This window comes from Amblyomma americanum, chromosome 9 (genome assembly GCF_052857255.1).
Source record: "Amblyomma americanum isolate KBUSLIRL-KWMA chromosome 9, ASM5285725v1, whole genome shotgun sequence".
NCBI classification, from domain to species: domain Eukaryota; kingdom Metazoa; phylum Arthropoda; class Arachnida; order Ixodida; family Ixodidae; genus Amblyomma; species Amblyomma americanum.
The window spans coordinates 64,280,691-64,293,855 of NC_135505.1; the positions used below are offsets into that span (position 1 = coordinate 64,280,691).

Sequence of the window (13,165 nt, forward strand, 5' to 3'; positions counted from 1 at the left end):
CACATCGACACCCGAGTTGGTAGACGCGGCTTGCCATTTCAGTTTGTGCGTTCTTTTGCACCCAGTGGTTCACATATCTACCTTTAACCCCTTACATATTCTTCATTTCATGCCCAGTTCACTCCGCTCTGTAATTATTCTATTTCTTGATTTGCTTTCGTTTAATACAAGGGGCTTGTCTGTGCGAAAAGAAAAAAATCCTCTTAACGGACACTTCCGAATTTCTGCTTCTTATTCTTGCTCCCGCTCACCCAAACATCCCGAGAGGGCCGCTTCAGGCTGCGCGGTGGCCTGCAAGATATGGTTCGGAAACTTGGTGGAGCTCGCGACCGCCATTACTGCAACCCGGGCTGGGAGCGTCCATACAGGGCCCCACCTGCAGTTTACAACAACCTCAACCTCTCGTCACTGCAGGGTTGATAATTATTGTTGTTCAGCTCATGAGCAAGATGCGCGCCCACACTGAAGTGTACTATGGCACAATGACACTTTTACTGCGTTTCTAGTACAGTCAAACTTTCCATAAAATTTGACAGTGTATTTGTGTATGTGTTTCTTCTTGTCCATGTGTGTTAGGCCTGTGGCCTGTAGCCTGTGCACTCCTCCGATCACCCATCCGGAAGTGCGCGCGCAACCGCTACTATAGCCCTCCAGAAGCAACTCCGCCCACCTTCACTCTACAGTAAACCTCCAGCCACTGCCAGCAACCCACCTGCATCATTCTGAAGGCTGCCCACCAACTAAAATCCACGATAACGCTCCAGTTGCACGGAAACGTCGAGCCGAAATCATCTTCAAAGACGCGATCGAGGGGGTTCAACCTAAAATGTAAATGTGCAACCAGTACTGCTTGAGTAAATTTCTTTTATCGCATGTGTAATTCTCTGCGCATTTTTTGTACACCTGTAATAATTTTTCTTGTTTATCATGGCGACCGGTGCATTTTGTATGCAAATGAAATCTCGCGCGCTCATGGCACCTGCAACGAGCTGGCACGCGCAGAAGAAGAGTAAGAAGATCGTGCCTGGTCGCAGAACGCTTCACGCTCTCCTGCTGTGCTTCTTGCGTCCATTGTGCAAAGAAGAGCAACTCTCATTGATTGCCATGGAGCCCATAGACCTCCCGGTCTCTCGACACCGCTTCTACACGGAGCAAGAGACCGACAGCTGGCCCCAAAGAGAGCGGCCCAAGATCGAGTACTCCGAGCGACGCCAGCAGGCGCGGGACGAGGCACTCAGAGGGGACGCCGAACGCGAGTCCTCGCCTCCAGAGGATGCGTCGCACGCGGGTCGCTATCTACGCTACGCCTCGTTCGTGGTCAGCCTGGCCGCGGCCACATCGGCAACGCTGGTAGTCACGCCCGTCGTGCTTTTGGGCCGCCTTAAAACCTGTCGGGACGGCTGCCTCACCCTGGACGAAGATCTCAGACGCTCCCTGGACACCAGCGTGCACCCGTGCGACGACTTCTACGGGTAAGTGTTCACGCTCTTTGTTAACGCGATTGCTTTAAGGCTCACGTCCTTCAGAATATCCGGTGCCGTAGCCGCAGGTGGTGGCAGCGTTGTGAGCAAAAAAGCGGGTGCCCCACCTTGCAGCTACCTGACGTGACCTTGTGACTTTTTGACAACGTTCCCATCCAACTATGAGCAATCTGCTCAATGTGGCAGATGCAAGTAAAACTATTGATTTGTCGCAAGAGGTTCTTCGGGAAGAGCAACCAGGGTCCCAGAAGCCCAACCGGTGGCCATGTTATTAAGCTTCCGCCTTTCCCCGCGGTGGCGCATTGCTTCACTTCTGCGCCGGTAGTAGCATGTGGAGTCTCCGCAATCTATGAATGTAAAGTAGAGAACGACCAATTTGGCGCGTATTCGTGCGTAGGGAAAACATACATAGGCAACTGAGAAGGAGTAGTTACGCGGGAGGGATTTTTAATCTTATAGCATTGTATTCCTAAGAGCAGGTTAATCGCTAAGTGACGATGAAATACAGAAAAAACTGCTCGCGTTTGCGAAGTGATACCAATAGGGCCACAAGCTGGCCAAGGGACGCATTAGAGCTATTGTGTCATAACCCGTCTGCAGGAGCTTAAGTGTTCCCTTAAGATTTTTCAAATGGGAATCGCAGTAAATGGACAAAATGACATAGTTATAATATTTTATTATTTGTGGCGCTAAAGTTACCACACGGCATAAAACATGTCAGTAACGAATGGTATGAAACGTTAAAAAAGCATGAAGTTTGGTTATATGTAAAAAGTCACGTAACTTTCGAGCGCAATTTTCGTCAACCACAAGTGGAACTTTGTGTCATTATTGGAAGACAGGCCTGCATCTTGAAGAACACGAGCGCGCAACAGCGAAGTTCCTGAGCATGTCCACAGCAGGTGGTGTACAGTAGTGTCGTAAGCGAGTGCTTCGCATTGAGGGCATTTTTACGGCGCAGGAATCTTCTCACTTGGCACTGGTGGCGAACTGGTGGTATGAGGGCCACCCCGACTCAGAGCCGCCTCACAAAGATCTTCACCCATGATAGGTTATGGGGAAGGAAGTAGGTGCACAAGAGAAGAGCACGTGTACTGTGCCTTAGGAAGGATGAATATGTTAAACGTGTCAGAAATGGATCTGGTGGCAAAGAGGTAAGGGGAATTTGTGGTAAGTCGGTTAAAGCACGTCAGCTGCGATGTTATGGAGATCTGCGCAAGCTAAAGCCAGGTGATGATTATTGGCACCTGTTAGGATTGACAAGAATCTTATATGCCATGAGAAACCCGAAAAGTGCCACGGATTCTCTCTAGATGCTTCTGAGCTTCTTGATAATGAGTAAATATGTGCACCTGGTTACAGGGAGGTTTGGAATGTAAAGCTGTTATAGAATTTACAGTTTCTCGTAGTTTAAGTCCAGAGGACATGAAGTGTCAGTACAGTAGCTTTTGGGGCTGTAGAGGTGAGGGTTTGCTGGAATTATAAAAACAGTTGGCCCCACCGAATGATTTATGGCGACATCTATATAAAGGATACCGCCTTCAAGTTTCGCACAAAGGGCTGGAGGTAACGGCAAAGAGAACTCATGACTGGTAGAAATGGGACAGTACTCCCGTGGAAGCGGTTGAGGCCCGAACGTGGGACGAAGGGAACCTTTCCGCACTCTGTTGGTTTGGGCCAGTGTGTTGAGCTGCGCACACTCCTGCAGCAGACAAATAGGAGTTACTCGAGGTATGCCAGTAAGGACTCGCATGGCTTCGTGGTCGAGTGCCTCAAGTGTGAGCCATTGTCATTTCGTTAAATGTTGGAAATGAGCCTGGTATAGGAGCTGAAGTTAAAAGACAGCCCGAACAAGTTGCCCAACTGTATCGAAGCGGGCACATCCAGATCCATTGGCTATTCTGCGAATGAGGCCAAATGTGTTCAGAACACGGTTGCGCATAGCTAAAAACCAAGCCGTGCCTTTGCCTGAAGCGTGAACCTGAATGCCCGAAACATTTGTATGTTCCACATGAGGAAGTGGTGCGTTGTCAATAGTGATTGAAAATGGAGTTAGTTTAAAAATACGGTGGCCAGCTTTGTTGCCATAACAGGACAAAACAGGAGGTTGAGGGAGAGGCCAGTGTTGTCAAGAAATTTGTGAAGGTTGTGGGCATTTTGCATGGAGTCTTCCTTCCGACATTCCGTTGTGCCTCTCAGATTGGCACCATCAAGGCGAGGCCTAGCCAGCTGAGGAGCGAAGCATGCTCGCCGACCTCGAGAGCTCTCCAGCATTCAATGCTCGCGCACGCCAAAGCTAAGCGCTCCAAGCTCGCTGTCGCCAGCGCAGGAGGCGCAGCGCTGCGATGATGGTCGCTACAACCTGACTAGAGGGTTAACAGTATGATTAAGCAAACAAATTTAAGCCACGGATCTCCTAGCTCAGCTGCGGCACCATTCGCTTTCAAACCGTGATTACAGTGTCCTTTTCATTCTTGACGTCGCCAGTATGAATCGAGGGGTGGCTACAAATGTGTTGCACTTTTAAATTTAAATTTCTGAAAAGAGACAAAATCAGAACATATTTTACCACCGAACAAATGTCAACATAGCTAGAGGAAGCCTTAAAATGCACTTTCACTAATTAACACTGGAGTTGTCTTAGCGTCCCTCTAAGCTCGCAGGACCCTGGATGTGGCGCCTTCTTTGTACCTATTTCCTCCGCGGCTCACTGTCCCTTCGTATTCGTAGTGTACCGCAATAGAAGCAAACAGCTGGAAGCCTATCATCAAAGCATGAGCTTAGTTGAGCACCTTAATACCACGTACCAGTTTAAAAGCAGCGCGATTTCAGCTCACGTTTCTTTCACCGATACACAACACGGAAATGACATAATAACAGTGCAACCGGTGGTTGTCACTTCAAAACATTTCCTTATAGGCCGTGTCTTTTAAAATATTCGGACGTAGTGGCTTAATTTTACGGGCTATCTGGTAAAGTATGTGTCTTCGGCTTTCCAAGAAAACTTCGCCAACTGGGCGCAAGATGATATAAACTATATAATCTTCCGATAACATTACCTAAATCCTACCACATAATGTGGTTTTCTAGGCCATCTTTTTCACTACTAGAGGTACCCGTCGAAGCTGGTCAGCAGACGCCAGAAGAGCAAATCTCCTGGCGTTTTCTAGACGTGAGGCTTGCGGACAGGACTAGTACAGTGTAATTCGGTCACTTCGATTTTGGAGAATACAATGTGTGACGACGGTATTTCTCTCTTTTTCAAGTCTTGGGTGCTGCTGAAGAATTTCGATGACGTGAAATTCAAGAAACCCCTTTTCCTGTATGATGTCAGTGCATACTAAAGAACCCCAGTTGGCGGAAGTTAATCCAGTATCCCCCACCGCCTCGTTTGTAAGAGCCCATATGCACCCTTGCGACTAAAACTCCAGACGCCATATCCCAACTGGCGCGTACAACGCATGTCAACGCTGCCAGCAGCAGACTGCTAAAGCGGACGCCGTTCATTACTCAACGCGAAGAAAGAATGCGCCCGTACGACACGAGATCGTCGAAATATTTGCCGTCAAACCACGTAATTTTCAATCCGCAGGCACGTGTGCAAAGGTTGGGACAGCAGCGACAACCTCTACCTTGACCCTTTGGAGAAGTACAGGGCAGCTTTCAGCCGGCGCCTCGTCCGAGAAATCCTCCTCCAGAAGATACCTGACCACTCCATCAGATCGAGGGGAAAGGCTGCAGGTTTCTTGTTCCGCTGTCTCAGCAAGGTGAGCATCGCGGGTGACTGCGATTAAAAAATTACTGGAATTCGCGATCAATAAGTTAGACGAGAGCAAGGTGTATTTGCGAATGAGCTTTGGTGCATGATTTGCAGCTGAATTAATGGGCAGTCTAATTATCATGTCATATGAGCGATGATACACTTTGCTGCTTTAACCCTTTCGGCCCTGGATTTTTAGCTCCGTCGCAAATTTTCTGCACTGTGTTTTTACAATATCTAAGGCGCATTACCATGCGCTAAAGATTTGAAGATCACGCTTTGAGTATTGATTCAAAGGTATGGTGTTAAATAAGACACCAGCGTTCAGTGAATTTAAAACGCCGAATAGATCTTATTGGTTACCGCAATTGACAATAAAGAAGAGAACAAAAAAATTTATTTTGCACTCTGGAGAACTCTAATGCACCTTTTTTTAGTGTGTAAGAGATACATGGATCTTCCAGATACCACAAATGACGCGGCTGTCTCACGTTAACAATGCGTTTTGTACCATTTCTCCTTGATCTTGTCCCGGATAGACGTGGGTTCCCGCTAATAGTAGTCACATCAACAATACACGTTCAGAAATTGCTAGCCTTCCTGGAAGGCGATTGTAAACGTGTTTAGGAATTTCCCTAAATCAGTAACGTCCTTATCTATTGAACTTCATGAAGCGCTTCAGTAACACTAAGCGCGGAGCCCAGCACTTCTAAGTTCTCAGAATGCCCGAGGCACAATGCATCTCTCTTGTGCCTGTTTTAAAACCACCTGTTTGCTGTAGAAAAACTCTTATAGTGAGAGATAATCTTTCGTGCCTGTATCTTGATCAAATGCTGTTCTGTACAGGCGACAACAAATTGTCCTCATCCATAGGCTTATGCGGCACGGATATCTCTCAGCCGCGGGGCAAGCGGAAGTTCTTCATGAACACACTAAACACGCGATCTCAAGACAAAGTAGCCGAACATAGCCCAATGAAAATGCTTGAGCAGCGATACTGATAGCATCATGGATCCTAAAGTAAATATTGTATTAAAAATGGCATTTTCGTCAATTACTGAGTCGCGAGCGGAAAATTTGGCGTTTTGGTGTCAAATGTCACTACAAGCTCCGGAAGGGTTAATCATGTTTCAGTCCCTGCTCTTCAGGGGCAAATATCATAAAGATGGTGACGATTAAGCTTCTTCCTTGATTAAACTGTAGTGAAACTACGAAGTGGACGGTGGCACGCTAGCAGCAGATGGTACACAAGTAGGGTTCACTGGATGACAAAATTTCAGGTGTTTTTCCTTCAATGAACATAGTTGACGAGAAGTTAATGATGATGTCTGAAAGGCTGCAAAGCGCTGGGAATGAAGAAACTTCGACAGGATTAAACATCATTTTAAGGCGCGCACGCCTGTATACTGATTTTTCTTCTTTTGTAAGGAGATTGAAAAGTGGAACAACTCTCAAATGATGCGCAGCGGAATGCTGTAGAAATCTGCTGCATATTAGAGAGTGGGGAGGGGGATAATAATTAAGTGTACTTAAACCACACCACTATTGTTGCAGTGGAGGGTTTGACGGCATACCGTCTGGTCAGGAATCATGGTGATGCAGATTGCTGGTCAATGGCCGAAGTCAAAAGATGAAGAGACGTTTCGTGTCACTACGCCTCCCTTGTTCACTATGAAGCAATCGGCGCACGGATCCGTTCTTTTGTAGCACCCAGTAGCGTTTTTAATGATTTAGTATAGATAGGATGTAGAGTTCCGTCGTTCCTGTTAATGTGTTAGAGGATGTCTGTATGATAAAAGACTCAAGATTCTGCCGTGCTGATGTGTTCTTTTTTGTTGTCAATATCTTTACTTCATCCCAGTTAATCTCGTGGCCAGATCCTTGCACGTGCTAGGCGATGGCGTTAGATGCTGCTTTCTGGTTTCGGACGTCGTTCTGGTGCTCTCTCAAGCGTCTCCTGAAGTCCTTTGTTTCGCCGATATATATTGATGAGCAATCGGCGCAGTAAATTTCATACACAACGGCTGGAAATCTTTCACGAGGGAGCTTGTCCTTCACATTCACCAGTTCTGTTCGCACCATGCCAGCGGGGACGTGCGTGATGTTGACGCCATCCTTGCGGAAAATACGTGCAAGCGCTTCGCTAATTCCCGCTACGTATGGGACAGCAGCTCGTTTTTCTTTTGTTTTTTCAGTGCCCGTAAACTACACCTGCACTTGGTCACAATACCAATCCCTAAAAACGCTATGCCAGAAAGGCCAACTTAGTCCTTTTTGCGCCCATATAGGTTATGGTTTATGCGCGTTTAACCTCCCAAAGTGACTCAGGCTATGAGAGGCGCCGCGGTGAAGGGCTCCGAAAATCCGGGCTTTGGTGAATCACGCGGCTCCTCTGATCCGTTTTGGAAATCATTTGTCTTCTAAATCACACCGGCTGTCAGGCAGCTATCGTTCCGTGTCCAACAAGAGACTCAGGCACTCCTCATAACTGCAAAGTAGATTCTGGGGAGTAGTTATTCTTTACGACCTGGCTCCGTTCTTCTGTACACGCCGCTTGTGTCCGTTGTAATTAACCTCGCTGAAGCACGCCCGGTTCAAGCCGCCTTGTGAATCGATTCTGCAGCAACTGAATGTATGTCCAACAGAAGTATGGCATAAGCTGACTGTTGTTCGCTGGTTCTGTTTCACGGCCGCCAGCTGGAGTACGCAGATCCTAGGATACTGGCGATATGAGTTTCTTCACCTCATAGGGCTCGTCCTGTCAGTCTGCCAAAGAAGCAGTGGGTGAATCTGCTGGAGAACCCTATCACCAACGGCAGGCTCCACTGGTCGTCTGCCCTCTTCCGACTGCTGGCGTTGTTTCGTTCTAGCGATGTCTAGGTGTTCCCTTCCCTCCATCAGGTTGGCCTTCAGACGGCTGCGGAGGCCCTGTGCCTACTGCGTCAAGCTCCGACCTGCTGCTGTAGCCTTCTGCAAAATAGAGTTCTCCATCGGGAATGTGATTACGGCTAGCTCAGTCGGTAGATCATGAGACTTAAATGAAAGTCATGCCTTCCGCTTAAAAGGGTGCGTGAACCGCCGCTCACCCAACAAGCAACACAAGCTAATATGGCGAGAGCGGGGCATTTATTGCCGCAAGCGAAGCCAAAAAAAAAAAACCCTCGCCTACGCGAGGTTTCCAAAGGCAAACCATAAGCACGGCGATATGCAGTAATCCGGAAAAGCATAAAGAACCTGGGCGCAAGCGCCTGTTCAAGCACTTCAGTCATTCGTAATCCTAGTTGGCCGTCTTAAGCCGGTCCTTCGCCGAAGCAAAAAGCTCCCCCGCTTGTTGATGCCTGCGTTTATAAAACAAGGTTTCCGCCCCCCTCCGGCGTTTCTGTGCATAAGCCACATCTGCAGGCTACGTCCGAGGCTTAATTGATAACCACTCGTGTGCCGGGCGGCCTGCAATGGATAGAAGTGAATATGAGTCTGTGCGGCAAGGCAGTGGCAGTGGAAATGCAAAAAAAATTGGTCGCTTTTCGCAGTTATGCCAAATCAAAATTAGGTACGCTAGCAGTTCGGTTTCTCTTCTGTTCTGGCGTTCGCTTTCAGTGTCCACAGATGCCAGTTGTTCGGATAGTGACAGTGAGTTAATGTTCATATATTCGGAATCGGCCATTCTCTACATTCATCCATCCCTGTCAGTCGTCCTACCAGTTCTGGCGCAGTGGTGAAGCGCTAACGCTGCGCCAGTGCCCTGTTATGGTAGTTGCTGCCATCGGTGGAACTTGGGTTGCGATCCAGTTGCTATTCGCGAGCAGCCTATCACGATTCATTCAGCTCCCGCCTAAAAGGACAGATCTTGCTGTGGTCATTGTTTTATCCTGTATGCAGGCTACAGACCGCCGGATGCTCCTCCCTACCACCTTATGAACATACAAGATCATATGTCTCATTTTCAAAAAAAATGGTGTTAATGAGTGACCATAATCTGCCAGGTGTTTCTGGGACCGCATCAAAGAGTGCGATACATCTGGGAGTAGTGCAGATATTATGCTTGATATCATGGTTACTCTTGATTTGGATGAAATTCTAAATGGACCTAGTGGTGTAAATGGACCTAGTCGGTTCATCCTCTTCTATACTCGACCTAGTTTGTTTTAGCCGCCGTGGTGGCTTTGGCGGTCGAATTTCGATGAAGGCAAAAATGGTCGAAATTTCCGGAGTCCTTCACTACGGCACCCCTCATAGCCTGAGTCGCTTTGGGCCGGCAGGCCCCGCTAAATCAAACCTAGTTTTTCCTTACCCGCTACTATACCATGCGCACTGCGTTCGTTGAAACAGCCCTTTCAGTTCACCTGGTAAGAGTCATATTCTAGTTAGTCAAGTGCTGTTCCTTTAACAAAAAAAGTGAGTCCCGTAATCTCTTTCAAGCATTATTCAAGGGCTGATGATGCCGCAGTGATTGAACACATTGAATCTTGTTTATCCGGTTTTGGTGAAAGTGATGGCATCTGTAAGCTATGCGAGCGATTTGCTCAAATTTGTCAACGCTCTGTAACTGGCTTCGTGCAAAATTAAGTGAAAAAAACTGGACAAACACACCTTGGATGTTGCGTAAGATTATTCAACTTGCTCGAAACCTAAAACGAGCCAAGAAAAAGGACGGTCCACAAGTATTCATACGGTAAAAATTATCTTGATTGCGCGTTTCGTGAAAGAAAGGATCTGTAATTTATCACAACGTTATTTAGTTTTGTTAAAAATGACCCCCGTAAAAGTTCAAATTATCTGAGTGATAGTAAGCAGATTATTAAAAAAAATAACAATGAACGGAGACACTATGTCGGATTCGATTGCCATTGCGCAGAATTTTAATCCTTCTTTTCACAGCGTATTCTTCAAAACAGGTTTACAATGTGTGCGTAACGCGTCATACTTCCCAGTGTCAGAAGTAGACTTTGTTAGTCTCCCTGGCCTCTTTCATTTGCTTTTAGAATTGGAATCTAGAACAGCTCCCGGCCCTAATAATTTACCGAATGTGTTTTTTTACGGTGGAATGCTGACATTGTTTCGAAGTTCCTTTTCGTGCTTTTAGAAAATGACTGCTCTCATAAAAAACTTCCGATTAAATGCAAAACAGCTTTAGTTGTTCCCATCTTTAAGAAAGGCAACTGCTCTTTAATACAAAATTACCGTCCGATTTCTTTGACATCTGCATGCTGTAAGCTGTCTGAACACATTAATGCAAAACAATTATTTTTCTTAAGAACACACTGTATTAAGCAATTTTCAGCACGGAATTATAAAGGGCTATTCCACAGTGACACAGTTACAAGCCGCCGCGGTGGCTCAGTGGTTATGGCGCCCGGCTGCTGACCCGTGAGGCATGGGCTCGATCCTGTTCGCGGTGGTGGGATTACGATGGAGGCAAAATTCTGAAGGCCCGTGTACTGTTAAAGACCCCCCTAGTAGTAATAATTTCCGGAGACCTCTACTACGGCGTTTCTCATAGCCGGAGTCGCTTTTCGACGTTAAACCCTATAAACAAAACAACATTGTGTTACAAAAGTATATACTTTTTCTAAAACATTACACGTCAGTCGTGAGATAGACGTTATCTTATGAATTTTAGAAATGCATTTGATATAGTTCAGTACGGAAAACGCATTCAAAAACTAAAAAAACGTGGATCTACCACACATTTTAATATCATGAATTGCAGGCTATCTTAATATTACAGTGCAGTTTTCTTCAGGCGATGGGTGCAGCTCCAGTTGTCTCCCAGTCACCTGTGATGTGCAACCAAGGAAGTGTGTTGGGGCCTTTGCTTTTTCAACTATACGTAAATGTTATTGTTAATTTGGTAATTTCAGGAACACATATACGCTCGTTTGCTGATGATTGTGTGGTATTTCGTCAAATTTTCTGTACTTCGAATCAAATTGACCTTGATCTGAGTCGAAAAAAGTGCACGTGATAGCTGCAGTGAGTTTGGCATGGTTAAGGGCACAGGGTAAGGTAAAATTAGAAAAAAAAATCGTTTTTTTTCTTTTGGAATTTTAGAAGTTCAATTCTTTCTACACATGTTCCATGATCGCACTTTCCTCAGAAAGCCATATTTACGGCTGAAAAACGCTTTTTCCGAAACCAAGTAGTGAGCGGCCACGCAGCCTTTCAGGATTAACGTCAATTGTTTCAACCAAAAAGTCCACCACCTGATTTCAAAACTTGTCTAAAATCAACTACATATAAAAAAATGTTTTGCAACTATTGTACAGCACCTCTTTTTTAGCCAAGACAATCCTGAGACGCTTTGCACGTTTTTTCCACGTTTCTGCAACCTTCATGCAGATGCGTTCGAGTGCTATCCCTTTCGATCAGTATTGTAAATTGTGCCGGTGTTGGTTGCTGCTAAGTTGAGATGCCCAGGGCAAAGAAGGCCTTCGGCAGGCGTGAATTTCACGGCAACCGCTACGCTCATCGTGAAAAAGCAAAAGGATGTCCACGACCGAATGAGATCCCGAACGCCGAACGCGCCAGCTCCTCGACATCGAAGCTTTCAAGATTTCCGCTGTGCTTCCAGGAAGAGGATGTGCTACAGAGCAGCAGCCAATATGCCTTAATGGACATGGGCGGCATTTGTGCCGCAATTACACAGATTTGTGTGTGCAGAGAGTGCGGTGGAAGTGTTGAGCTCATCGAAATTGTGACAAAACGGGTAGGTGTTGCAAGCGTTTACAGTTTGAACTGTGAAGAGTGTAGTGCCGCACAACGATTTGAGACGTTGAAGAAAACTACTTCTGGCCTCTATGAAGCCAACCTCAGGTTAGTGTATGCCTTGAGGTCCATTGGTAAGGGAATGGCTGCAGGAAATATACTCTGTGCTATGCTAAACCTTCCTAAGCCGCCGACAAAGTTTGCGAAATACAATCAAGAGCTTCTAGGTCACATCGAAGCTGCTGCTCAGGAGTCGATGAAAAGGGCAGCTGACGAAGCTGTGCAGCTGAATGAGGGGGATAAAGACATCGCAGTTGCTCTTGATGAAAGCTGGCAGAAGCGAGGCCATACTTCCAATAACGGCATAGTCTCTGCGACCAGTGTAGACTCTGGGAAAGTGCTCGATGTGGAGGTTTTGTCTAAACGTTGTCCAAAGTGCAGCATCAAGGGTACAAACAGTGACCCCCTTCATAGAGAGGTGTGCCAAAGCAACTACCAAGGCACCAGCGGTGGAATGGAAGTCGCAGGAGCACTGAAAATTTTCGGCAGGAGTGAGGAGCTTCACGGCGTTCGATACGTCAAATACCTTGGGGATGGTGACAGCAAGGCTTTTATGGCTGTGAAGACACAAATGCCATATGGTGAGTCCGTTGAAATATCCAAGGTTGAGTGCATAGGGCACGTGCTAAAAAGGATGGGCACAAGGTTACGAAGGCTAAAAAAAGGAAACAAAGCAGGAAAACTCTCTGATGGAAAGAGCCTCTCGGGCCGAGGCCGACTGACTGATGCAGTAATTGACAAGCTCCAGACGTACTATGGTTTGGCCATCAGAAGAAATGTAGGAAACCTGGATGAAATGCGAAAGGCCGTTAGGGCAACCTCCTTCCACTTATCGGCCACAGACGATGACCCATGCCATGGACTTTGCCCAAAGGGACCTGATACGTGGTGTGCCTTCAACAGAAGTCAGTCAGAGGGCAAGCCATTTTTCCACAAGGAGAGTTTGCCTGCATCTGTCTTGGAGGCTATCAAACCCCTTTATAGGGAGCTATCGAAGGCTGAGCTCCTAGAGAAGTGCCTGCATGGGCGAACTCAAAATGCAAATGAGTCGTTCAACCATGTTGTTTGGGAACGCGCGCCAAAGAATGTGTTTGTTAGGCTTCGGACCCTACGGATGGCAACACTGGATGCTGTTCTTTCATTTAATGATGGTAGCATC

At 46.7% G+C, this 13,165-nt stretch overlaps 1 protein-coding gene across 1 annotated transcript in view; it reads left to right on the forward strand.

Moving 5' to 3' along the window:
- Window positions 1-972: 972 nt before the first annotated feature.
- The window catches only part of LOC144103391 (uncharacterized), a 35,783-nt gene continuing 23,590 nt past the window's right edge, over window positions 973-13,165 (forward strand). The window contains exons 1-2 of the mRNA XM_077636123.1: window positions 973-1,472; window positions 5,074-5,248. Of these exons, the coding sequence (XP_077492249.1) occupies window positions 973-1,472; window positions 5,074-5,248 (675 nt within the window). The remainder of the gene's footprint in view (window positions 1,473-5,073; window positions 5,249-13,165) is intronic.